Here is a 25,692-nt window from a genome sequence, read left to right as displayed (position 1 = left end):
AACACCAGGACCAAGCCATCAAGAGCAGTCTAAGAAAGGTGGGCTGATCCTCAGTTTAATGAAACTCAGCTTGTTCCCTAATATAAACACATGTAAACAGAGTTAGTCTGGATCCTTCATTTTACACATTTCTGTCATGGAGAAAGACAGATATTTTTTTTTCTATTTGAAATATAAATGTTTTATAAATTTTCTAGTAAAGAGTTTTACTCACTGCAATCACAGACGAAAGGATGTGTTTCTGTACATGCCCTGTCTCCCCATTTACCAGAGTTTACCTTCAACATAGCAACACAGGTTTGAGTGCCATCAGTCCAGACAGGCTCGTCTGGGTTCCAGTATCTAAATGAGGAGTCAGTCTGGTCTGACCACTCCCAGGGGTCTCTGAAGAGGCCAACATACACTTCACTGCCATTGGCTACTTGCTGGACTATCTGGTACTCAGCATCATTCCTTAGACTGGTCAGGTCTGTGTAGTGTGCTCTGCAGAAATCACGGGTAGCAGTCCAAACCATGCGTCGTGTGTTAAGGATGTACCGATCTGCACCTTGTTGTCTCGCTGCAAAGTAAAGTAAAATTAGCTTAATTGACTTTTGATTTCCACAAAACAGTTAAAACATTTGCTATGTAGCAATGGTCCTCGGGTTTCAGCCAAGAGAGTGTGCAGTGTGTCCTGTAGTATTCCCGAGAATCAAAGCAAGACAGTTTTTATGTACTGGCAAGGTACTGAACTACAGCTTATATTGATAAAAATAATTATTTTTAGATTAAATTTTAAGCCTATCTACAGGGAGCTGACTAAAAAGGATAATTAAGCTTTGACAATAAAAAAAAAGTTGTCTGGAGGTTTCTTCTTGTTTAAAGGGAGTTTTTCCTTCCAACTTTTGCCAAATGCTTTTCGCATAGTGGTTCATCTGTATGTTGGTCTTTTCTCTGTGTTATTGTTGGGTCATACAATATGAATGTCTTAAGTTGACTGTAGGTGTTATGTAGTGCTATATAGGCCAAGCAAAGTTTATTTTTAGATAAGATAACTCTTTATAGTCGTCGCACAATCATACATATTATAATAGTACAATGAAACTGAAAAATGGGAAATTGGATAAAGTGCTTTAAAAACAGCAAGTGCTCACCTAAATGCTTAATATTAGGACAGGAAAAAAATATGAAAATTAAATCAAATAAAACACAAAAATAAAAAAATAAATAATAATATAATTATTATTATTATTATTATTATTATTATTATTAATAACATATCTGATATATATATATATATATATATATATATATATATATATATATCTGATATATATATATATATATATATATGATATATATATGTATATCTGATATATATATATATCTGATATATCCAGCACTACTCGCTGGAGAGCTTTGCAGTTGTAGGCGGTGCTGTTGCCATACCAGGTGGTGATGCATCCAGTGAGGATGCTCTCAATGGCACAGTGATAGAAGGTCCTGAGGATGCGGGGGCTCATGCCGAATCTTTTCAGTCTCCTGAGAAAGAAGAGGCGCTGCTGCGCCTTCTTCACTGTTTTGTTTGTGTGTACTGACCACGTAAGATCCTCAGCCAGATGTACACCAAGGAACCGGAAGCTGCTCACTCTCTCCACAGCAGCGCCGTTGATGGTGAGATGGTTGTCTTGACACCAGTGGGTCAGGGCGCTGACCTCCTCCCTGTAAGCCGTCTCATCACCGTTGGTGATAAGACCCACCACTGTAGTGTCGTCCGCAAACTTCACAATGATGTTGGAGCTGTTAGTGGCTGTGCAGTCGTAGGTGTAGAGTGAGTACAGGAGAGGGCTCAGTACACACCCCTGTGGAGCACCAGTGTTCAGTGTGATGGGGGATGAGGTGATGCTGCCCAGTCTGACCACCTGGCGTCTGTCAGACAGGAAGCTAAGGATCCAGCTGCAGAGGGAGCTGCTCAGTCCTAGATCCTGCAGTTTCCTGTCCAGCTTCGAGGGAACGATGGTATTGAATGCTGAGCTGTAATCTACAAACAGCATCCTCACATACGTGTCTCTCTTCTCCAGGTGTGACAGGGCAGTGTGTAGTACGTCCTGAGATTTGATTTTCACCCAGGTGTCATCCACGTACCTGAACCAATGACTTGGCTGTGTTCCAAGGTAGGATAGCAAAGCCCTCTTTTCCACTTCTTCCATGTACAAATTGGCCACGATGGGTGAAACTGGGGAGCACATGGCACACCCATGTTTCTGCCTGTAGAACTGACCCTTGTATGTGAAGTAGGTGGAATGAAGACACAGTTCCAAAAGCAAACACACTTGGTCGATGCTAAGAGTGGTCCTGTTGCTGAGGTTGGGGTCATCCTGTAATATCTTACGAACTACCTCCAACGCTTCCATGACTGGGATGCAAGTGAAGAGAGATCTAACATCGTACGAGATCATAGTTTCATCTGCCTCCATAATGACATCTCTCACCTTCTCAACAAAATCCAACGTGTTCTGGATGTGGTGTTCAGAGCTGCCCACCAGCAGGTTGAGGATTGAAGCCAGAAACTTTGAGATGTTATAGGTGACAGAGTTGATCATGCAGACAATCGGTCTTAAAGGTGCACCCTGTTTATGTATCTTCGGTAAACTATACAGACTTGGTGTAGACTCCCCGGGTACAGCCTGTGGTATGAGGTCCGGTCAATAGCCTTGTCTTGTTCTAACTGCTTCAGACAGTCTATCACCCTCTTCCTGTAACCACTTCCTGGATTTTGTTTCAGGGGCTCAAAGTATTTTGGTCACTGTGCAGTGACAAAAATTTCTCATGATAGTCTTTCTGGTTTAGCAATAATGTGCACCTACCCTTATCTGCCGGAAGGATAATAATGTTGTTGTCATTACTAAGTGATGTGAGAAGGGTTTTTCACACTGAAAACGGTATGTCCAGATGAACAGAATCAACTTTTGGAGATCAGATTACAGACATTTTCCAACAACCTTGTGTGGTTTGGAATGTTTGCCTCTAGCCAGGGTCTCAAACTTAAATGAGCTGTGGGCCACTGCTGGCACTGGCATCTCATTGGAGGGCCACTTTAGTGGTCAAGTAGTACAAAACAAGCAAACAAGAAAGCACCCGCAAATATTTCCAAAAATGTAGTGTTTTCTTTGTTTGTTTTTAAATTTCAAATATTGTATAACAAGACAAAACTCCAAACTGTATTTTTCTCACTCTTAACTAACTGAAGCCTTTCGTTGAACTACCAAATAAACAAACTGGTCCTCTCTCTCTGGCCAGACACATGGCAGCACTTTGTGGAGGATACCGACTACGGAACGGAGCAGTTGTCAGCCACCTCCTGTACATGGATGACATCAAGCTGTATGCCAAGAGTGAACGAGACATCGATTCACTGATCCACACTACCAGGCTATACAGCAATGACATTGGAATGTCGTTCGGACTGGAGAAGTGTAGTCGGATGGTATCAAAGAGAGGGAAGGTAGTCAGAACTGAGGGGATTGAACTACCAGAAGGCAACATTGCAGACATAGAGGACAGTTACAAGTACCTGGGGATCCCGCAGGCAAATGGGAACCATGAAGAGGCCGCTAGAAAGGCTGCAACCACCAAGTACCTGCAGAGGGTCAGGCAAGTCCTGAGGAGTCAGCTGAATGGAAAGAACAAGATCCGGGCCATCAACACGTACGCCCTGCCCGTGATCAGGTACCCTGCTGGGGTAATAGGCTGGCCAAAGGAGGAGATAGAAGCCACTGACATAAAGACAAGAAAGCTCCTTACCATGCATGGAGGGTTTCACCCCAAGTCCAGCACCCTGAGGCTGTACGCTAAGCGGAAGGAAGGGGGCCGGGGACTGGTGAGTGTCAGCACCACGGTCCAGGATGAGACAAGGAACATCCAAGAATACATTGGGAAGATGGCCCCAACTGACCGAGTGCTCAGTGAATACCTCAGGCAGCAGAAACCCAAGAAAGAGGAGGGAGACGAGGAACCATCATGGAAGGACAGGCCCCTGCACGGTATGTACCACCGGCAGATAGAGGAGGTGGCTGATATCCAGAAATCCTACCAGTGGCTGGACAAAGCTGGACTGAAAGACAGCACAGAGGCACTAATCATGGCAGCACAAGAACAAGCTCTGAGTACAAGATCCATAGAGGCTGGGGTCTATCACACCAGGCAAGACCCCAGGTGCAGGCTGTGTAAAGATGCCCCAGAGACAATCCAGCACATAACAGCAGGGTGCAAGATGCTAGCAGGCAAGGCATACATGGAACGCCATAACCAAGTGGCCGGCATAGTGTACAGGAACATCTGTGCCGAGTATAACCTGGAAGTCCCGAGGTCAAAATGGGAGATGCCCCCAAGGGTGGTGGAGAATGACCGAGCTAAGATCCTGTGGGACTTCCAGATACAGACGGACAAAATGGTGGTGGCTAACCAACCGGACATAGTGGTGGTAGACAAACAGAAGAAGACGGCCGTAGTGATCGATGTAGCGGTTCCGAATGACAGCAATATCAGGAAGAAGGAACACGAGAAGCTGGAGAAATACCAAGGGCTCAGACAAGAGCTCGAGAGGATGTGGAGGGTGAAGGTAAGGGTGGTCCCCGTGGTAATCGGAGCACTAGGTGCGGTGACTCCCAAGCTAGGCGAGTGGCTCCAGCAGATCCCGGGAATAACATCGGAGATCTCTGTCCAGAAGAGCGCAGTCCTGGGAACAGCTAAGATACTGCGCAGGACCCTCAAGCTCCCAGGCCTCTGGTAGAGGACCCGAGCTTGAAGGATAAACCGCCCGCAGGGGCGTGCTGGGTGTTTATATATATATATATATATATATATATATATATATATATATATATATATATATATATATATATATATAGAGAGAGAGAGAGAGAGAGATTAGTGCTGTGAATAGATTTTAAAAAAATTAACCTATTCATCTCACAGTTTTCTGTAATTAATCGCAATTACTTGATCCATAGCCTGGTTGCACTTACATTTTTTCAACTTTATATTTAAGCATGTAACTGTCACGGCGTGGGTCATATAGGGCGGATTGGACAGATTCAACACAGACACCGTATGAGCGTGACAAGAATTTATTACAGCAAGTGGCAAAATGTGAATACACAGTGGAGTTTAGTGGCTATATACAGGTGGGGTGCAGTAGTGGCTAAGTGAAAACTGTGGTTATGTTAACTACGCACGAACACTACACGAGTACACTTGGGCTGGGGAAATATATACGAAGGTTAAGGCTGATACACACACACTGTGTCTATACTATGTTCACATTGCTCTATGCTACTCTGTTAAAGTACATTTATCATCCATATTAACTTGTTCCGCTGATTCTTTTCTCTTCAGCCACTTCTTCAAGGCTCCTTGGTAAAAACTCTTCCATCAGATTGTTTTCTCCACTTTAGATGGAAACCAGCAGTCTTGTTATAACTCCGTAGCTTCTGGCTCATCTATTAGACAGAAAATACCCATGTTTCCATTTATCATTGCAAAACCATGAAGGTCCTAATGTGATTAAATACTTATTTCATGTCACAATCTAAATTAACATATATATATATAATATACTCAAATTTAACTGCTCATCATTAACAAAGATCTGCATCACTTACTTGCTCCAGGATGTCTGCTTGCACCGAAGGATTACTTAGATCCAGCATTGAGTCCTGTGGGCTGATCCTCAGTTTAATGAAACTCAGTTTTTTGACTACTATAAACAGATGTGAACAGAGTTAGTCTGAATCGTATTTGCAACACTCTCCTTCATTTTACACATTTCTGTCACTGAGAAAAATGAAGATAACAATAGTTTTTGCTATTTGAAAAAAAAAAAAGTAAAACTAAATGTGTTAGTAAAGAGTTTTACTCACTGCAGTTACAAACGAATGGATGTGTTTCTGTGCATGCCCTGTCTCCCCATTTACCAGAGTTTACCTTCAACATAGCAACACAGGTTTGAGTGCTATCAGTCCGGACAAGCATGTCTGGGTTCCAGTATCTAAATGAGGAGTCAGTCTGGTCTGACCACTCCCAGGGGTCTCTGAAAAGGCCAACATACACTTCACTGCCATTGGCTACTTGCTGGACTATCTGGTACTCAGCATCATTCCTTAGACTGGTCAGGTCTGTGTAGTGTGCTCTGCAGAAATCCCGAGCAGCAGTCCAAACCATGCGTTGTGTGTTAAGGATGTATTGATCTGCACCTTGTTTTGTTGCTGCAAAGTAAAGTAAAATTAGCTTCACTGAATTTTCATTTCCACAAAATTTACAGTTTTTTAAATATTGTCAGACATAAACCGGTCCGTGGTGCAAAAAAGGTTGAGGACTGCTGCTGTAGTATTCCTGAGAATCCAAGTAAGACATTTTTTATGTATTGGCAAACTACTGATCTGCATCTTTTATTCTCAAAATAAAGAGACAATTTTAAAAAATTTCAGAGAGATTACAGTACAAAACAAAGAAGGATAATCAAGATTTGAGAATTTTAGTAGCATTACATTTACTAAAAGACTAATTTGTTTGACATGAGCTTGATACAGTCACTGTAAACACCACTTTACATTTTATTATTAAACATTGACTTTTGTCTTATTTCCTTTCTTTCACCTTCATGTGGTTGCAGTAGAGGGCGGCTCCTCCATGAACCTGGTTCTGCTGGAGGTTTCCTCTTGTTTAAAGAGAGTTTTTCCTTCAATTCATCATAAAGTTCTTGCTTACAGGGCATCATCTGTTTGTTAGGTTTTCTCTGTAGATTAGTAGGATCTTTACCATACAATATAAAGCACCTCAAGATGACTGTTGGTGTGATCTGGTGCTGAATGAAATTGAATTCAATTCATTTAAACTGAATTGTTAGAAGAGTGGTGAACAGTTCAAAGTTGACTATGTTCGAGTCCGAAATGTTACAGTGTCTATTTGATAGACACTGTAACATTGTGTTAACAAGCAGTTAATTAAAAGTAGTCTAACATAAATGTAAATGCTGTAATTTGATTATTTTAATAAACCATGTAACTTGGATCGATTCTAGAACATAAATGACTGGTATCGAAGGAATCGATATTTTAGGATCGATCCGCACATCACTAATGAACAGAATAAACTTTCTGAATGAATGCCTCACGACATAACACATCCAATTTGTCTAATGAGTATTAGTATGCTTGTGTCATACACAGTGTTGGGGAGTAACGGAATACATGTACCGCCGTTACGTATTTAGAATACAAAATATGAGTAACTGTATTCCGTTACAGTTACCGTTTAAAAAGGTGGTATTCAGAATACAGTTACTTTGTTGAAATAAATGGATTACACTGCGGTACTTTCCTGTTTCATTTTGTCGCGGGTCAGGACTGTTTGGGTTTTGTTTGACAGCTACGTTCTTTCGTTCCAGGCGGCAGCGTTACGGTTGCCATGGTTACAGGGCGACGCTCTCTCTCTCTCTGCGACTGTGTGTTTCCTGGGTGAGAGAGCGCCTTTTCGTTGTTGTGCTAAGCTAACAGGCAGAATGCTACAAGCATAGCTCTAAAGAATGTAGCATCATGGGCAGTATAGTCCGTGTTGCAGGGAGAATGCACTGCCATACACGTTATGTGTCTGTGAGCGCGAGGAGGGAGAAAAAGGCGAGTGGAAAGATACGAGCTGCCGTCGAGGAAAAACGGGAGCTGGAAGCATGTAAATATAATAATAACCACTGCAGCCAAGAAGAGTGCCTGACGAGCCCAGTTGTAAGTAAGCTATTAAGACTCGACTGTACACCGTGTTCGTGTTTTCCTCCGAAAACAATAAGTTCCGTTGGAGCAGTCTTTCAACGCCTCTCTCTGTCTCTCGCAAGAAAAATTGACCCACACAACAAAGTAAAGCTATTTTTCGGCTATGAGCCGACAGGGACCCCGCCGTATTAGTCAGAGGTCCCTTTACTACAGTTCGGAGTCGCGGACCTTCAGTAATAGTAATAAATCACACAGCAATAGTACATTCACGTTGTTGTAAAAAGCACGATAATATATTAAGTAATCCAAAGTATTCAGAATACGTTACTCTCATTGAGTAACGTAACGGAATAAGTTACAGAATACATTTTGGGGCATGTATTCTGTATTCTGTAACGGAATACATTTTAAAAGTAACCTTCCCAACACTGGTCATACAGTATGTAAAAGAAAGACTCACCATCAAAGCAAACCGAATATTTATTGGTCTCACAGGAATACATATTCAGTTTCCCGTTGCTGAAAACTGCACAGTTGTCATCAGTTATTGAGCGCCACAACAAATAACTTCTTTCTCCCTCTTTGTAGAAATCATCATCTGCCAGAGACCAGCGCCACCTGCGTGTCTTGCCTTTTGAAAGGCCAATCCACACAGCATCATCATATTTATCTTTGACAACTTCAAGGAGAGTTTCCATCTCTCTCATGTCATGAGTGGTGGCCAGGTCAAAACATTGCTCCCTGCAGATGTTCTGGGCTTCAGACCAGGTCTTTGGTGTTTGAAAGAAGACAAACTGTGGCTGGAGACCATGTGAAAATTGAAAAGACAAGCCTGTGGAATAAATATAATCCACAAATTAAATAGTCAATCGCCATTGTAAGATCTGCAATCTGTAAGTAAGTCTTTGATAACCAAAAAATGATGTGTTAATATTTTACTTAAAATTTAATTAAAAGTGTTCACTGTTAGATTTGTTGAAATTTTAGCAGCATATGTACCAGTCAAAAAGAAATCTAGGACAAAAATAAAGTGAGTTCATTTGTATAAAACAGTTTAGCACAGCAGGGTTGCCTAACAAACAATTTAAGGTCATTGAAACAACTATTACGAATAAGAAAAAACAGCTGAAATATAAATAATTAATTTGCAAAACGAAGTACAAGGTTCAAAATAATATTTTAAAAATATACAAACAAAGGGACAAAATAGGACAACTTATGAGCTTTAAAGCTCAGGCTTTTTTAGATAGGGCGACCAAACATCTTTTTTTTTTTTGCACTTGTTGAGTTATAAAAGCCTATATTATTTCACCATTCATTAACCACAAAGAGAAAGCATCATTTAAATATAAACCCTAAACCCTAACCTTTAGGCTTTCTTTAAGCAAACAGTATTATTAAAGTTTTATTTATTTATTTATTATTTTGTTTTTGTCTTTTAAAATGCACAGGTATGCCCAGCTAAAGAGTAAAAAAGGATCACTGTTTTGACAGTTAGCAACACTGACCTGACAGGAGCAGAATTAGATGCATGATCCTTGCCGTACTTGTCAATTTGTGGCAAATATGGGAGAGCTGGAGAGCCCTCAGTGTCTGTCTAGGATGGATGTGCCAGAGTGATATCACTTGCTCCTTTCTACTTTTTTTTAAAATATGAACTGTGATTCCCATATGCCGGTCATGCAAATGCTTCCCACTCAGAATGCAAAACAGCATTAGTCCGTGTTTACTGGAGTTAGTCACAGCATTATAAGGAAAACACTTTATAGTAATTCTTTTTTAAAATGATCACGTTGTAATCCTTTACCCTTGTAATTATATTTCCAAACATTACAGACAAAATTATTTCATATTTGCAGAGTTCCATCATTTTCTGCTGCCAAGGTGCCTCCCACAGCTCCTGAGTGCTGAGTCCCGACTGCTGAGCTGTACTCTGCAGTACAGTCACATGTTAGCAGGGTGAACAGCAGTGGACCAAGCACACAGCCCTGCCACGATCCTGTACTCACTCTGAGGACTTTGGAGGTGGTATTTCCTATGAAGAAAGACCTGGGGTCTGTCAGTTAGGAAGTCAAAGATCCAATTGCAGAGAGTGGTGTTTATTCCTAGTAGGTCCAACTTCTTCACCAGCTTCTGGGGAATGACTGTGTTGAATGCTGAGCTGAAGTCAATAAACCGCATTCTGACATAAGTGTCCTTTTTGTCGAGATGGGAGAGAGAAAGGTGAAGAGCAGACAAGATGGCATCATTTGTGGAGCAGTTTGAGCAGTAAGCAAACTGTAACGGGTCCAGATTCTGTGGAAGCTGAGTTATTATGTGCCTCAACACCAGCCTCTCAAAGCACTTTGTGATGATGGGCGTAAGTGCCACCAGCCAGTAGTCATTGAGGCAGGACACAGTGGACTTTGGCACAGGGATGATTTTTGTGGGTTTGAGACATGCAGGTACCACAGCTGAGCTAAGTGGTGTATTTAAGATGTCCGAGAAGATGCCTGCGAGCTGGTCAGCACACTCCCGAAGCACCTGGCCAGATATGTTGTCAGGTCCTGCAACCCTTCATGGGTTTGCTCTGCGAATTGTTATCCTAACATCTGCTGTGGACAGGCAGAGTACTTGGTCTGTGGGGGAGGGGGGCATTTTCTTGCTGGCTCTCTGCCTCAAAATGTGCAAATAAGTCCTTTAGTTTGTCAGGCAGGGAGGGATCACTGCTGCATGCCAGAGGTGTTGTATTGTAGCCTGTGATTGTTTGCCCTGCCACATGCACCATCTGTCCTTTGAACTTGTGAAGTGTGTATTGATCTTTTCTGCATACTCCCACTTTGCCTCTAATGGCCTGTGACAGGTCTGCTCTGGCTGTAGTGTAAGCTTCTCTATTGTTGGAATTAAATTCAGAGTCTGTGATTTTCATAGCTTTGCAGAGAACCAGGGTTTATGGTTTGCATAGGTGATGATGGTCTTGGAGACAGTGACATCCTCAATTCTTTTTCTGATGTAGTTGGTCACTAAGGTTGTGTACTGTAGCAGCTTCTCTAACATATCCCAGTCTGTGCATTCAAAGCAATCTTGCAGAAACGGTGTGGTCCCCTCTGGTCATGTTCTCACCTCTCTGAAAGTTGGTCTGATCTTTTTAGATCAAGATTAGTTGTGATGTTGCCAGAGATGGGTAATCCGATTACTTTTTTCAAGTAACGAGTAAAGTAAGGGATTACTATTGCAAAAACGGTAATTAGATTACCTTTACTTTCCCGTAGGAACGCTGCGTTACTGCGTTACTAAAACCGTGATTTTTTTTGCGAGAATGTCTAATGACAGTGACGTAAACAAGTGCGACGTTCGTGACAACAGCTGTGTGCAGATCAACAATGGATAATATATCGAGTACGGGAGAGAGTATGAGCGTGCAGCGTTTAAAGCGTGGAAGTACTGACCTTACTTTGAGTTTGATTCCATAAAAAGTGACAAAAACATTAGTGCGTGGGAAGAAAACTTCTTTTTACAGCGAAAAAACCCCCTAAACTTCCGAGCAAGCACCGAGTGTGCTACGACATAATGGGAAATTCACAGAGAAACTCGCGGATTCTTCCACTGACCGCTGCGGCACACCTTCACCAGGGTAAACCTCCGCCTACCCCACTCCTGCTTTACAGGTGAAAATAGAGCAACAGGACCGCTAGTCTTTGACTTTATTTATTTTCTACTGTGTTTTACTTGCATCTATTTGAAAGAGTGAGTGTAAACACACACAAAAAAAATTATTTTATGTGCTGGAATGTGCAGAAAATAGGTTTAAATATTAAACAAATTTCTTCCAGTCAGAGAATGCATGATGCATAAAGTTAAAAGATTAAAACTAATAAAACAAGTTTTAAAAAGGGACTTTTCCATTTGATTACATTTTGTATGATGGATTATGTAGAAAAAGTAGAATTGGGCTGAAAGACCTATCACTTTATCACCTATTCAGGTTGATAAAGCCTTCTCCGTCATCGGCTGAGTGCTCAGGTGAGTTCACTCAGCCATTTATGGACCTTATTTCGCGGGCACTGCCTGAACAGACTGACTGCACTGTGCAGCCCCAGCCGCTGCATTCTGAGCCGGCTGTTTGCCCTGCGCAGCTACAGTTAGCCTCATCTAAGCCAGAGGTCATCACATCGGCTGGACCTGCTTTGCCTCTGCTAGTTGTCTCCACACTTGCTCAACAGCTCACAGCTGCCACGCTACCACCTTCTCCACAATCACCATCGTCTGTGGCAGGTACGCCGCCCTCAGCTCTACCATCTGCACTACCTTTTACATCACCAGCAGGCCCAACCACTGTCCTACCCGAGCCAGAGGTCCCTGTACCATTTGGACTCACTCTACCCATGCCAGACGTCAGCATGCCTGGGGGACCCGCTCAGTCCGCACCAAGGGTCTGTGAGCCGCCCGGACCTGCCACACCTGCCCTTGAGGTCGTCGCGCCACCTTGTCCTGCTTTGTCTGACCTTGCACGCCGGCTGTCTGCCAAGCTTCCTGTGAGTTTTCTGGCACGTCCGTGTCCAGCACATCTAGTATGGCCTGCACGTCCATGTCCAGCACGTCCCAGATCGCCTGCTGTGCTGTGTCGCCATCCACTTAAGCTATTTTGTCGCCACCGCCGGGTCGGCCACCAGAACCATTTCCCTGCCGACGCCGGACCCGTGGCAGGCCGCCCAAACTGTTTCTTTGCCTCTGCTTTACCCGAGGTTGGTCAGCTGAGTGGTCCTGCCTTTGTCACCGCCCACCAAGTTGGCCTCCAGAACTGTTTTGCTGTTGCTGTTTGAATTGCGGTCAGGCCGCGTTTTGTGTTGGACTGTGGCCCTTTTTGATTTCCTGGGGGTTTTGGGACATAAAATGCAGAACTCAGAAGCAGGTTTGAACGCAAAGCAACTTTATTACAGAACTTTGCAAGAATCCACAGAACCTAAACTAACCAGGCGCTTGAACAAATTAACAAAGACATGCAAAACAGACAGAGCACAAACATAGTGTTACGGTACTGGGTCTGCAACCCAGTATTTATGTTTCAGATCTTGATTTCATATACTTTGGCTATTGTTATTTCTGGTTTTGGCTATCTTTCCTTTGTGCTTAGTGATTTTAGTTTTTCCTTCCTTTGTATTTTTCTTAGTCTTCCCCTGTCTCGGTTCCTAAGTCAGTCATGTCTTTATGTCTCAGTGTCAGGTCCGCGTCTTTGTTAATGTCTCTGGTTTTCTGTTTTACTTTGATTGTCTCATGTCCTGTGTTGAGCGTTTTCAGTTTGGCTTCCCCTTTGGCTTGTTATGTCTGATTAGTTGCAGCTGTGTGTCCACCTGTTCCCCATCCTTTTGTCATCCTGCCTGTGTATTTAAGTCCTCCATCTCCCCGTTTCTTGTCACAAACAAAACAAAACATAAGGAGCCCAAGAACCGAGATACCGGAATAACTCAAAACAAATCCCACTGGGTCAACCATGAGTCCACTAAGCAAAAAGTTCAGGAAGCCAACCCGGAGGCTGACAGCACAAAAGTCAAACACAAGGTACTCAGGGGGCCGGCCGCATGAAAGGCAGCGGCAGCGACGTGGGAACAGTTCAGGGGGCCGACCGCGCAGACGGCAATGGTGGCAACGCAGACGAGACACATCAGGAGGCCGGCCACGCGGAAGGCAGTGGCGGCAATAAAGCAGGTCTGGAGGCCGGCCGCGAAGCCAGCGGCGGCAACGACCTCGGTCTCGGGGCCGCCCTCAACGGCGAAGACGTCCAACCAAAGGCCTGTAAAGTGGCCGGCAAAAGCGAGGTATTTCAGGCCAAGCTGGGTCGGACAGCGGTGAAGTGGCAGTCACTGGCGAGGCTGACGAAGACACAGAAGCTGGACCAGGCGAGGCAGAAGCTGAAGCGGAGGTTGGACCAGGCGTGGATGAAGCTGCTGCTGCTGCAGGCGGCGTGGATGAAGCTGCTGCTGCAGGTGGTGGTGTGGAGGTCGCAGGTGGTGGAGTGTAGGTTGCAGGTGGTGGAGCCGGTGGTGGCTGAACGGTCTCGCCAGAACCGTCAGCAGACATGAGGACGTGCTGGCTGGGTCCTCCCGGATCCCCAGCTGATGAGGCAAGAGACTGGACGGGCTCCTCGGGCCCTCCAGCTGACGAGGCAGGAGGCTGGACGGGCTCCTCGGCCCCTCCAGCGGAGACAGGAGGCTGGACGGGCTCCTCAGGCATTCCAGCGGATACAGGAGGCTGAAGCGGCCCCTCGGACCCTCCAGCGGAGATGAGGATGTGCTGGCCGGGCTCTCCAGAAACCCCAGCGGATGAGGCAGGTGGCGGGGTGGGAGCCGCGGAGGGCTGGATGGACTCATCCGAGCTTCCAGCAGGAGCTGATGTAGAGCCAGAGGGTATAGGGACCCCTGGCTGAATGTGTAGATGACCAGGTGAGTGAGTGTGTAGAGTACCAGCTGACTAGGGGACTAAATCGCTACAGGTGACACCGGGAGCTGAGCTACAGGGGACACTGGGAGCTGAGCTACTGGATGTTGTACTGAAGTATGAACTGGTGGGAGAGCTGATGCCTGAGCTGCAGTTTGTAGTGGCAGTTGTGGTGAAGGTGGAGTTGATGATTGAGTGAATGAGCAGCTAAACGGGCCTCTGGCTGGGCAGCTAAAAGGGGTGCAGCTAAGGGCTGAGTGGGTGATTGAAAAAGAGCCGGAGTGGCTGGCTGCAACAACGTTTGTGGTGAAGTTGCAACTTGTGGTTGAGTTAATGATTTCTCAGCCTCGACAATATTGTCACTACATGTCTTAGAATGAGCCGAGGCCACTGCGATACAGCAGCGGCGAAGCCGGCTCGGTCCCGAACTTGTATTGCCTCCCGGGCTCGATGCAAACTGAGGTGCTGGAGGACTGGAAATCACGAACACACAGCAAGTTGAAGATACGACGCGACAGGGAACAGAGGAAAACACAGGGCTTACACAGGGGAGTAATCAGGGAATGGAAAATAGGAGGGAGACACAACGGGGAGGGTTTGGGCTAACGAGACATGGGGAGCAAAGTTAGACACACTGACATGAGGCACAACATTTCACAATAAAACAAGAAACAGGCATAGACCAGGCACTAAACTGAACCTATACTAAACAAGAGACATGACCTAAGACCAATTTTATTGTTTATTTTATTTTAACCTGCTAAATATGGGACAGACTTGACTGGGGAAAAGAAAGGGGAGAAAGAAAGAGGGAAAGAAAAACAGCGGGGAAGAGGAATGGTGATAAAGGGCAAAAAACCAAAAACCAACAAAATAAGCAGACAGAGAATACATATATCGGTCACCTGGATCACCTGTTGAGAAAGAAAAAAGAGAAAACAAGCAGAAAAAAAGAGCAAATATAATAAACAACATCATTACGATGATCTATGGGAATATAACAGTAAATATTAAACATTATTGTGCAGCACGTAAGATCGACAGCGCACAGTGTGCTTTGAGGTAGAAGCCAAAAAGGGTGTAGTTTGTGTGTGTGAGCACCCGTGTGTACACCTGTGAGCATGAACGCGCTTGTATTTAAAAGGTTCCTTCATGTAATGATCTGCTAGAGGATGTGGGGAGCCACAGCCCCGTCCTCCAGGGCTTGAAGCAGGTATGGAGGAGATCAAGACTCCAGACATCCAGAGGCCCTCAGCACACAAGAGACCAAGGAAGACCAACAGAGGGGCAGCTGCGCCACTATTCCAGAAAGAGCTGAGGAGAGCCCCAGATGAGGGGTCACTCAGCAGCCGCGGAGCAGAAGCCAGGGGGAGTTGCAGTGACGTGCCCGTGCCCGGCCCCACAGAGCCTGGGACAGCTCACAGAGAAAACTGCACCCACCCTGTCATCCACTCATCTTCCAGACTACACAAGACAATAGACGCCCAGGCTGAGATCTTCCTCCACCTCTCCTATATCTCTCCCTTCTGCAGAGTGAGTTCCTGAAGAGAGGAGACCTCTTGCAAGATGTAACAGCCTCCCCCACCAGTTGAAGAGCCCCCCAGATGGCTCGATGCACTGGCGGTACCCTGCGCCAGGGCTGGGCCCCCATACACCCACCCGCCTGCAACCCCAGCGACACAACAACCAGGACCCAAGCCCCCAAGGCCCAGCCAAGGCTCCAGCCCAGAGAAGGAGCCCTCCAAGGAAGATGCTCCTGGGGAATCCCCCGACGCCCCAAGCCTGTCCCTACCCCTACACCAATCACAACAGCGAAGGTGGGACCAAACTATGACCCCCCCCCTCCTCCACTAGGTGATGGAGCTGATCAAAGGAGCCCAGAGCAATTGATCTGATGTGGTGGCAGAGGCTGTATCAAGACTAAGACCAATATAGATAATTTCTATATTGGTTAGAATTAAGATTATTTTTATTTTTCCAGTTCATGAGGACTGTTTTCTTGGCTATGCATAGGGCAGTGAAAATCATATGGGCTATATTCTTTTCTGTAGTGACATTATCTAAGCTGCCCAACAAACACACTAAGGGGGAAGTTGGAATGTTAAATTTCAGACACTTTGATAAGTCTTCACATATCTCGCGCCAAAACTTCTGAACTGGTGGACAGAACCAAAGAGCGTGGATATAATTGTCCGGTGTATTGGTTTGGCAGTGTGAGCAGTTGTTGGTAGACGTAAAGCCCATCTTGAACATCCAATGACAGGTATAGTGCACTCTATGTAATATTTTGTATTGAATTAATTGAAGACTGGGATTTCTAATTAGATGAAAGGTTTTTAAGCAAATCTGAGACCAGAAGTTTTGGTCTAAGTTAACTGATAAGTCCGCTTCCCATTTTGCAATAGGAAGTGATATTGATTCATCTGTTTTAGAAAGCATTCTGTATATTTTGGAAAGTAATTTTGGGGTTTTAAGAGTAAGAAATTGTACCACACTTGGTGGTGTTTGTAGTTCAACTTGACCCGGTTTAAATTTCTTTTTTTTACTATGGATTTAATTTGTCGATATTCTAAAAATCTTTTCTTGTTGATCCCATATTGTGTAACTAGTCTGTCAAATGAAATAAATTCTGTTCCTTCTAATATATGTTCTAAATATTTGATTCCTTTACCACTCCAACCTGGAAAGTTTATCATATTATTGTTTTGTAATATGTCAGGGTTGTTCCAGATAGGTGTACGTTTGCATGGGATTAATGAAGACGCCGTCAATTTTAGAAACTCCCACCAAGCGTCCCACCAGAGCAGCATGGTGGGACGCTTTTGAAGCATTCATATCGTTGGATGTTTGAGCTGATAAATGGTAGGTCTGAAATCTATAGATTATTGCAAAGTGCTTGTTCTACATCTAGCCAAGGTTCATCTAAGAGGGTATGTTTTAGCCATCCTGAGATAAACTGAAGCCTGTTGGCTAAGAAGTAGTGCTGAAAGTTAGGCAGTTCTAGTCCTCCTTTATCCTTGGTCTTTTGTAGTGTTTTTAAGCTTATACGTGGGGGTTTATTTTTCCAAAGGAATTTGGACATACATGAATCTAGAGATCTGAACCAATCTTGTGGCGGTTTAGTTGGGATCATTGAGAATAAATAATTTATTTTTGGTAAGACCATCATTTTTATAGCGGCAACCCTTCCCATGAGTGATATGGGTAGACATTTCCATGTAGCCAGATCACCTTCTACTTTCTTTAAAAGTGGGATATGGTTTAATTTAGTTAGATCTGCAAGCTTGGTAGAAACATTAATACCTAAATATTTTATATTTCCCGATTGCAGTTGTGTAGAAGAATTATGGAAGGAGCCATTAATCAGGAGGACTGTAGATTTTGACCAGTTAATTGAGTAATCTGATATTCTTGCAAAAGAGTTTATCAATTCAATCACCCCAGAGATATTGGTTTGTGAGTTTTGGAGAAAAAGTAACACATCATCCGCATAAAGGCTGATTTTATGTTCCACGTTCTTGCATTTTATGCCCTTAATTACTTAATTCTGTCTAATTGCTGCTGCTAGTGGTTCAATAAAAATTACAAACAGTGAAGGGGAGAGTGGGCATCCCTGCCTGGTGCCCCTCAAGAGACAGAAGCTGGAGGATGTTTGGTCATATGGTTTGACACAAGCTGTTGGGGAATTGTATAATATTTTTACCCAGTTAATGAAAGAGGATCCAAAACCAAATTTGTGTAAAGTTGCAAATAGAAATTTCCAGTTAACTCTGTCAAATGCTTTTTCTGCATCTAAAGAAAATATTGGAGTTTCAAGGTTTTTACTGTATGAGTAGTCTATCAAATTAAGTAATCTACATGTATTTGTTGATGAGTGCCTACCTTTTATGAAACCAGTTTGGTCAGGATGAATTAAGAGGGGGGTTATTTTCTCTAGTCTCTTTGAGAGAGCTTTGCAGATTATTTTAAGTTTCTACATTTATAAGGTCTACATTTATGGAGGTCCACAGGGTCTTATGGAACCCTGTGGACCTCCATAATTAACCTTAGTGTAAAGAGTACTCTTCATTTACATGAACTCATTTGAGTCTATTAGATTGATATTATTCAAACTCCAGTAGTGCTGTACCTATAATACCTACAGCAAGCTCTAATCACTGTAACAAAATGTTATTTTCAGTAGTATTGACCAGTACCTGCACTAACAGGACAAGAACAGTGATTAGTCCTCTGTCAGAGGCCATAAGAAGATCATTTATAACCTTCACTAAAGCTGTATTTGTGATGTGATTAACTCTGAAGCCCGACTGAAATCATTCCTCTACAGAGGACCCACCTAAGACAGCTTTGTCAAGTGATGGCTTTGTAAATAACGGTGTAAATACTGCAAGCTTGAAGGCCTGTGGTACCTATCATTCAGCAAACATAGGGTGATCATATTTTACTCACTGCCATGCCATCATCACACAGATCCAACCATTCATACCTGCTGTTAAGACGTAAGAAGCTGTTGCAGTATTCACCAAAAAAATAGGTGTCACTACTAAGACAATATAGAAGAATAGAATAGAATAGAATAGAATTCATCTTTATTGTCACTGCACACGCCATATGTACAAGGCAATGAAATGCATGTCATACTCGCTGATATGAACAAGAAGAAGTCACAACTGGAAGCTTTTTTTTTTTGCATCCTTTCTTTCCACAACAGTTGCAACATCTCACTCTGTGTGTCTGTATGTCCCTGAGTTTCAGTGATGGAGGTATAAACAGGCATGATCTGACACAAGTTAAAAAAAAATCAAGAGGTGCATGACTGGGCAACACACAATAAAAACTGTGTCGCACAACACAGGATGTTATGTGATACGTGAGACACCCATGACACAAGCCACGTGGCGAGCATAAAAACAGCCTTAGGTGGAACTCGACTGAAAAATTGTTGAGCCGAGTCGTACTGCCTTGAATTGCAACGAGTTAATCCAAGCAAGTGCTAGATGTTGTTTTCTCAAAAACAAATTTAAAAACTTTCCAATGCAAAACAGTCATAAATGCACACGTAAGGACAGAAAAAAGATACACAAATATATATTCATATATATATATATATATATATATATATATATATATATATATATATATATATATGTAGAGAGAGAGAGAGACGGTGTATAACTTTTCATTATCATAGTGTACTTTTTCTTACACATAGTTTCGTTGGCAAATGTCTGTAATCTGGCTTTGCTGTTACGCGCCAAAATATTCTAATCTGTAAAACTGTGTCTATTCTATGTTCACATTGCTCTGTGCTAGTCTGTTAAAGTACATTTATCATCCATATTAATCACTTCCCCTGATTTTTCTCTCGTCAGCCACTTCTTCAAGGCTCCTTGGTAAAAACTCTTCCATCAGATTGTTTTCTCCACGTTAGATGAAAAACAGCAGTCGTGTTATAACTCCTTAGCTTCTGGTTCATCTATTAAACAGAGAATATTCATGTTTCCATTTACTATAGCAAAACCATGAAGGTCCTAATGCGATGAAGTAGTTATTTCATGTCGCAATCTAAATAAACATATATATGATATACTCAAATTTAACTGCTCATCATTAACAAAGATCTGCATCACTTACTTGCTCCAGGATGTCTGCTTGCACCGAAGGATTACTTAGATCCAGCATTGAGTCCTGTGGGCTGATCCTCAGTTTAATGAAACTCAGTTTTTTGACTACTATAAACAGATGTGAACAGAGTTAGTCTGAATCGTATTTGCAACACTCTCCTTCATTTTACACATTTCTGTCACTGAGAAAAATGAAGATAACAATAGTTTTTGCTATTTGAAAAAAAAAAAGTAAAACTAAATGTGTTAGTAAAGAGTTTTACTCACTGCAGTTACAAACGAATGGATGTGTTTCTGTGCATGCCCTGTCTCCCCATTTACCAGAGTTTACCTTCAACATAGCAACACAGGTTTGAGTGCTATCAGTCCGGACAAGCATGTCTGGGTTCCAGTATCTAAATGAGGAGTCAGTCTGGTCTGACCACTCCCAGGGGTCTCTGAAAAGGCCAACATACACTTCACTGCCATTGGCTACTTGCTGGACTATCTGGTACTCAGCATCATTCCTTAGACTGGTCAGGTCTGTGTAGTGTGTTCTGCAATAATCCCGAGCAGCAGTCCAAACCATGTTTTGTGTGTTAAGGATGTATTGATCTGCACCTTGTTTTGTTGCTGCAAAGTAAAATAAAATGAGCTTCACTGACTTTTCATTTCCACAAAATTCACAGTTAAAACATTTACTATGTAGCAATGGTCCTCAGGTTTCAGCCAAGAGAGTGTGCAGTGTGTTCTGTAGTATTCCAGAGAATCAAAGCAAGACAGTTTTTATGTACTGACAAACTACTGATCAAAATAAAGAGACAGGTTTTTTTTTAATTTAACTTTAAACCTATTTACAAATATTACAGTACTAATCAAAGAAGGATAAATAAGATTTGAAAATAAAAAAGTGCCATTACATTTAGTGAAAACCAGTTTGAGTGTTTGGCACGAGCTTGATGCAATCACTGTATACACCACTTTTCATTTAATTATTACTTATTATTAAACACTAACTCTTTTCCACAGCCTGTCTTTTGTCTTGTCTTGTCTCCTTCCTCCCTCTGAAAATTTACCTATTTGATGGATTTCCATTAAATATCAGAGACACATTCTAACAGGTAACCATGAATTTGCCAGGATTTGCTGGGTTGCAGGCAAGGGAAGGACACAAATGCAGGACTCATATATGAGGCTCAACTGAAACAGTCGCTTTATTTCTGATACTCAGCGACCAGGAAACACTAGGCAACACTAAGACTCTAGAAGAGCGCACACACAGTCAGGTAAACAACAACGATGTGACAAGGAAAAGGGAAAACTGAGGACTTAAATACACACACACACACACGCACGCACGCACACACACACACACACACACACACACGATAACAAGAGGACAAAGAGACAGAGGAAGCAAAACAGAACATAATGCACACATGATGAGAGTATGGCAAAAACAACTATTTAAAATGACTCACCATCAAAGCAAACTGAATATTTTTGGTTGGTACAGGACAAAATATTCAGTTTCCCGTTGCTGGAAACTGCACAGTTGTTATTCGTTACTGAGCTCCACAACAAGTAGTTTCTTTCTCCCTCTTTGTAGAAGTCGTCGTCTGCCAGAGACCAGTGCCACCTGAAGGTCGTGCCTTTTGAAAGGCCAGTCCACACAGCATCAGCATATTTATCTTTGACAGCTTCAAGTACAATTTCCATCTCTCTCATGTCATTAATGGTGGCCAGGTCGAAACATTGCTCCCTACAGATGCTCTGGGCTTCAGACCAGGTCTTTGGTGTTTGAAAGAAGACAAACTGGGGCTGGAGGCCATGTGAAAATTGAAAAGACAGGCCTGTGGAACAGAAATATATGAAATACTTAATGACAAGCCATTATAAAACCCACTACTGTCAGTAGTCAGATCTTTAAAAATCACACACAAAAACTGATATTTCAAAACTTTACTTAGAATGTAATTAAAGATGTTTACTGTAAAATTTGTCAACATTTCAGCAACATGTGTACCACTGAAAATTAAGTCTAGAACAAAAATAAAGTGGGTTTATGAACACTGCAGATCTGCTTAACAAACACTTTAAGGTAGAAGATTCAAACAATATGTTAAACCTAAAAACAATAGAAAAACCATGAGCTTAATTATCAGAATTTGTCAGATAGTCGCAATATATTTACATCATTAGATATTATGTTATTATCCAGGTAATATCAATTGTGGCAGTTGGCTCTTTCCAGCAGTGCCTTGTGTTAAAGGGGACAATTTAAAGTAATGCACACTATGTTTTCCACAAGTGTAGGAAAAACATATTACAATTGTCCTAACTATTTTTAATTTCATCTAAATCCATATTAAACCTAAATAAATGGTGTGCTTCTTTTTTTTCACAGCAGTGGAATGGGAGTGAATAGGGGAACTACTGACTGAAAGACCCTGTAGGAGCATTCCCCCCAAAGAGTTTTGGGTGAGCTCATTGTGAAACCTAGCCCCACCCTATCATGTGATTTCCTGAGGTCAGATGGCCTAGGGCAGGGGTCGGCAACCTGCGGCTCCGGAGCCGCATGCGGCTCTTTTTACTTATACTGCAGCTCCAGGTGGTTTGGGAAAATAAATTAGAAGTATTTAGCTGAAGTGTATTTTATTTGTGTTTAGTTCTTTTATTTTTAACTTGTAGTTCTAAATTGGAAGATTATTGTGATATTGAAATACAAAAATAAAATTATATTTTATTATTTTTCATTGCACAGAATAAGCGTCACACTCGCGGAAGCCGATGTACCCGCCGAAATGCCGTGCATTTATCGAGACTTTCAACCCCAGGTAGGCCAATTAGGGATTTTCGGATCCACATTATGTCAGCAGCTATTCTCCTCCGTGAACTATGTTAAAAACAAACACCGCTCACGCCTCACAGATGCAGTGGCGGGTCTAGAAAATTTTTGTTGGGGGGCCAGGTAGGGGCACAGATTTGGAGAAGGGTGGCAGATGTAATTGGCAGATAATGTTAAAAAGAAAAAAATTCTACCAACTGTTAACCATAATTCAATAATCCTATAAACCTAATAACCGAAAACGCTTTTAACTCTTATTAGAATGAGGTTTTAACCACTATGGTGCAAAGTATTTAGATACTGTGTTGATAAAGTACAAGAGATACAATCAGTGCTTGTCAATGTTTATTCAGCATTCGAGGACATCAATATTTGCATAGTATTTTTACTGACATATAGTGCACATATGTTTTGGGCAAAAACATTTTTGAATATTAAAATACGAACATTTTTAACATACAATTGGCAAATTAGCCAATGCCAATGCAAAACTTTATCTGCCTGTTAAAAAAGAAGATAATCTTCTTACAAACCGTTTTTTAATTTTGAAACAGGAAAAAAGTCATTTGAATGAAACCTGAAAGCAAGTAAATACTTTCTATGCTGCGTTATGATAAACTTTGGTAATATTGATGTATAAAGAACAACACTGGCTGATGATGAAATACAGTCAGCTGGCATGGTGACACTGCCAGTACTAACCTGCAGGGCTGGACTGGGACAAAAAATTGGGCATTTTGACTACAGACCAGCCCACCAGGTATTAAAGCCATAAAGCCTTTGAATGAAAACAAACGCTGTTGTGACAGTGATGTACAGTCTTTTTGGTATATGTATGATTTCTATTCATTTTACGTCAGATAAAAACTTTGTTCGCAAGATTCAGAAAGTTATTTAATAAAAGCTAAATATTTTAAATGAGAATAAGAAAGAAAGGTATTTCCTTGTGCCCCCCTTTCCCTGTTAATGCCCTACCTGCCCCCCTGGCAAAACTTTGTTACCAGCTGTCAGCTACTTAGAAAAGGATCCTGGTGTTATTTGTCTCTCAGAAACAGTTGATAACTTCCCTTCAATTCATTCATGTCACCTAAAAGGTAAACCTGTTTCTCCATCACCTGTTCAGCTCTGATGATCCAGTAAGGACATCTCCTGGTTTCATCTGCATGTTTCCCTCTCACAACATATCCAAACCGATATCATGACCAGCAGCTTTTACGGCTGTGGCTCCAGCAAACATCAGCTGATACTAGAAATTAATATTAAATAAATTCTAACAACAGCTGATCAAGCTTAAACGTGCTGCTGTTGTTTAGCGCGACATCCGCTGATAAACAAACAAGAGAGAAAAGCCGATCAGCTGATCATTGATCAGTTTCATGATTGAAGTAGCAACAGGAGAGGAAGGGGGGAGAAGAAGAGAGATGATAGCAGGTTCATTCTATCATTCTGTCTGTATCTTCTACAAATCATACGAATACTGATGGAACCAAATGCCCGTCAAAGTCACAGATCAGCCAAAAGTCTGTAAAGAGGGTCCAGAGGAAGACCAGCAGGCTGAATTAATTATATTTAATTATATTTATTAAATATTAAATTATATTTTTGCCAAAATTGTATTTTTATTTTTCTTGATGCCCAGGTTTTTTTTAGCTTTCACAAGGCAAGATTTTCACAGAGGTTAATGTCAGATGTTGTGATTTCCAGAGTCAGTTTGGTATATTATAAAATTTGTAATAGTTTTCTTTTTAAAGTGCTTTAATATAATAGACTATTGAGACCCACAAGTTGAAGACTGAATTTCCAAAAAAGTTTTCATTTTAATGTTCTACAATCAATTTAAGGCATTTTTAAAGGCCAAACTTAATTGAGTATCTCACTTTTACAGTTACGTTGTAGGTTTACAGTACTGTTCACAGTGTGTCACAGTTTTACAGTATTTAATGAAAATACTGTACTGTAAATGAATATACAACAAAAGCACTTTAAGCAAGACTACAATCTAAGTACCATAAACAATAACAGTAGAAATACCACAAAGGATGTTACAGTAATACTGTAAATGGATAATACAGAAAAAGTGCGGCGCAAGACATTCCAGTAAAAATTAAGTGAATGAGATCACAGTAGAACTACTGTAAAAGGAACTACAGTAATGCTGTAAATGGAAAAACAGTGAAGATACTGTAAAGGAAAGTAAAACAATACTGTAAATAAAATATACAGTAAGATTACTGAAATTTGTATTTACATTACGTTACTGGCACTACGTTACAAGTAGCTCCTGTCAGTTTCACAGCAACCTCTTCACAGTGTAACCACTGCTGCTACCATGATATTTCTTGGATATTAACAGGTTATTACGTGGTACGTTTGTTTGTACGGTCTTGTTTCTGCCGTGTTACCCTACTATTACCACTTCATTACTGAGCTTTAATAGAAAATGCTAAAAAAAAAAAGAAAAAAAAAAGCTACTTTTACTGAAATGCACTATACACTAAGCTAAAGATGTTTGAAAGGTTGACAAAACTTTTAACATTATTTTACAACACTAACCTGACAGCAGCAGAAGATGCATGATCCCCGCCATAGTTGCTATTCTTCTGACAAAGTTCTGCTGAAGGTTCCTGTTATATGTATATATATGTTTCCACCAGATACTACATTCTTTGTGCTGGTTTGCATTTCTGATCCTGATCATGTAAATGTTTCTCATCTAGAATGCAAAACAACCCTGTTCTTTGGTTAATTTAATGTCAAGGTAATTACAGCATTATACAGGGTGGAGACTTTGTTACTGATGGCAATGCTCCTAGTTCACCAAGAATATATTTTTCTTTCTCTCATTGGAGGATTTTATTTAAATACCATACATTACTATACTAATACTGTATTACATGCTAACATGCTAATTCATTAAACTTTTTAATTTTCAGTACATAACTAGGATTCCCAGATGGTGTTAATGCAGCAGGACTTATAGTACATAGGTTCATACTACAAAATCAGAATAAGGATAATTTATTCTTCCCTAAGGAAATTATGTGGTTATAGTTGCTTCAAGACAATAGAAATAGTAACAGAC

The 25,692-nt window shown here is 41.8% G+C and overlaps 2 protein-coding genes across 2 annotated transcripts; both read right to left on the bottom strand.

Annotated features, from left to right (window-relative positions):
• Positions 1-5,152: 5,152 nt before the first annotated feature.
• Positions 5,153-12,314, bottom strand: LOC146564628 (uncharacterized). The gene is made up of 6 exons (XM_085290221.1): positions 12,153-12,314; positions 9,755-10,148; positions 8,206-8,577; positions 5,901-6,245; positions 5,643-5,740; positions 5,153-5,480 (listed from the first exon to the last, which is right to left on the bottom strand). Exons 1-6 carry the CDS (start codon positions 12,312-12,314, stop codon positions 5,385-5,387), a joined length of 1,467 nt encoding a protein of 488 aa, XP_085146347.1. The 3' UTR covers positions 5,153-5,384.
• A 7,093-nt stretch (positions 12,315-19,407) lies between these two features.
• On the bottom strand, positions 19,408-25,205 carry LOC146564627 (lymphocyte antigen 75-like). The gene is made up of 5 exons (XM_085290399.1): positions 25,164-25,205; positions 21,244-21,615; positions 20,051-20,395; positions 19,794-19,891; positions 19,408-19,635 (listed from the first exon to the last, which is right to left on the bottom strand). The coding sequence occupies exons 1-5, from the start codon at positions 25,195-25,197 to the stop codon at positions 19,540-19,542; spliced, it is 945 nt and encodes a 314-aa protein (XP_085146525.1). The 5' UTR covers positions 25,198-25,205; the 3' UTR covers positions 19,408-19,539.
• Positions 25,206-25,692: the final 487 nt, after the last annotated feature.

The sequence above is a fragment of the Mchenga conophoros genome, linkage group LG11 (genome assembly GCF_057382185.1).
Source record: "Mchenga conophoros isolate Kocher_MC1m ecotype Shallow Benthic linkage group LG11, M_conophoros_male_GT1.1, whole genome shotgun sequence".
Taxonomy (NCBI): Eukaryota; Metazoa; Chordata; class Actinopteri; order Cichliformes; family Cichlidae; genus Mchenga; species Mchenga conophoros.
This window is presented reverse-complemented; position numbering and strand designations above follow the sequence as displayed.

Coding starts and splice junctions, on each gene's coding strand:
- LOC146564628 (XM_085290221.1), bottom strand. CDS start 12,314: ATGGACGTGCAGGCCATACTAGATGTGCTGGACACGGACGTGCCAGAA. Junction 10,149..12,152: donor GGGCGGCTCACAGACCCTTG/GTGCGGACTGAG, acceptor CCTGTGCCAAAG/TCCACTGTGTCCTGCCTCAA. Junction 5,741..5,900: donor TCCATTCGTTTGTAACTGCA/GTGAGTAAAACT, acceptor ATCTGTTTATAG/TAGTCAAAAAACTGAGTTTC.
- LOC146564627 (XM_085290399.1), bottom strand. CDS start 25,197: ATGGCGGGGATCATGCATCTTCTGCTGCTGTCAG. Junction 21,616..25,163: donor GCATCTTCTGCTGCTGTCAG/GTTAGTGTTGTA, acceptor TCTGTTCCACAG/GCCTGTCTTTTCAATTTTCA. Junction 19,892..20,050: donor TCCATTCGTTTGTAACTGCA/GTGAGTAAAACT, acceptor ATCTGTTTATAG/TAGTCAAAAAACTGAGTTTC.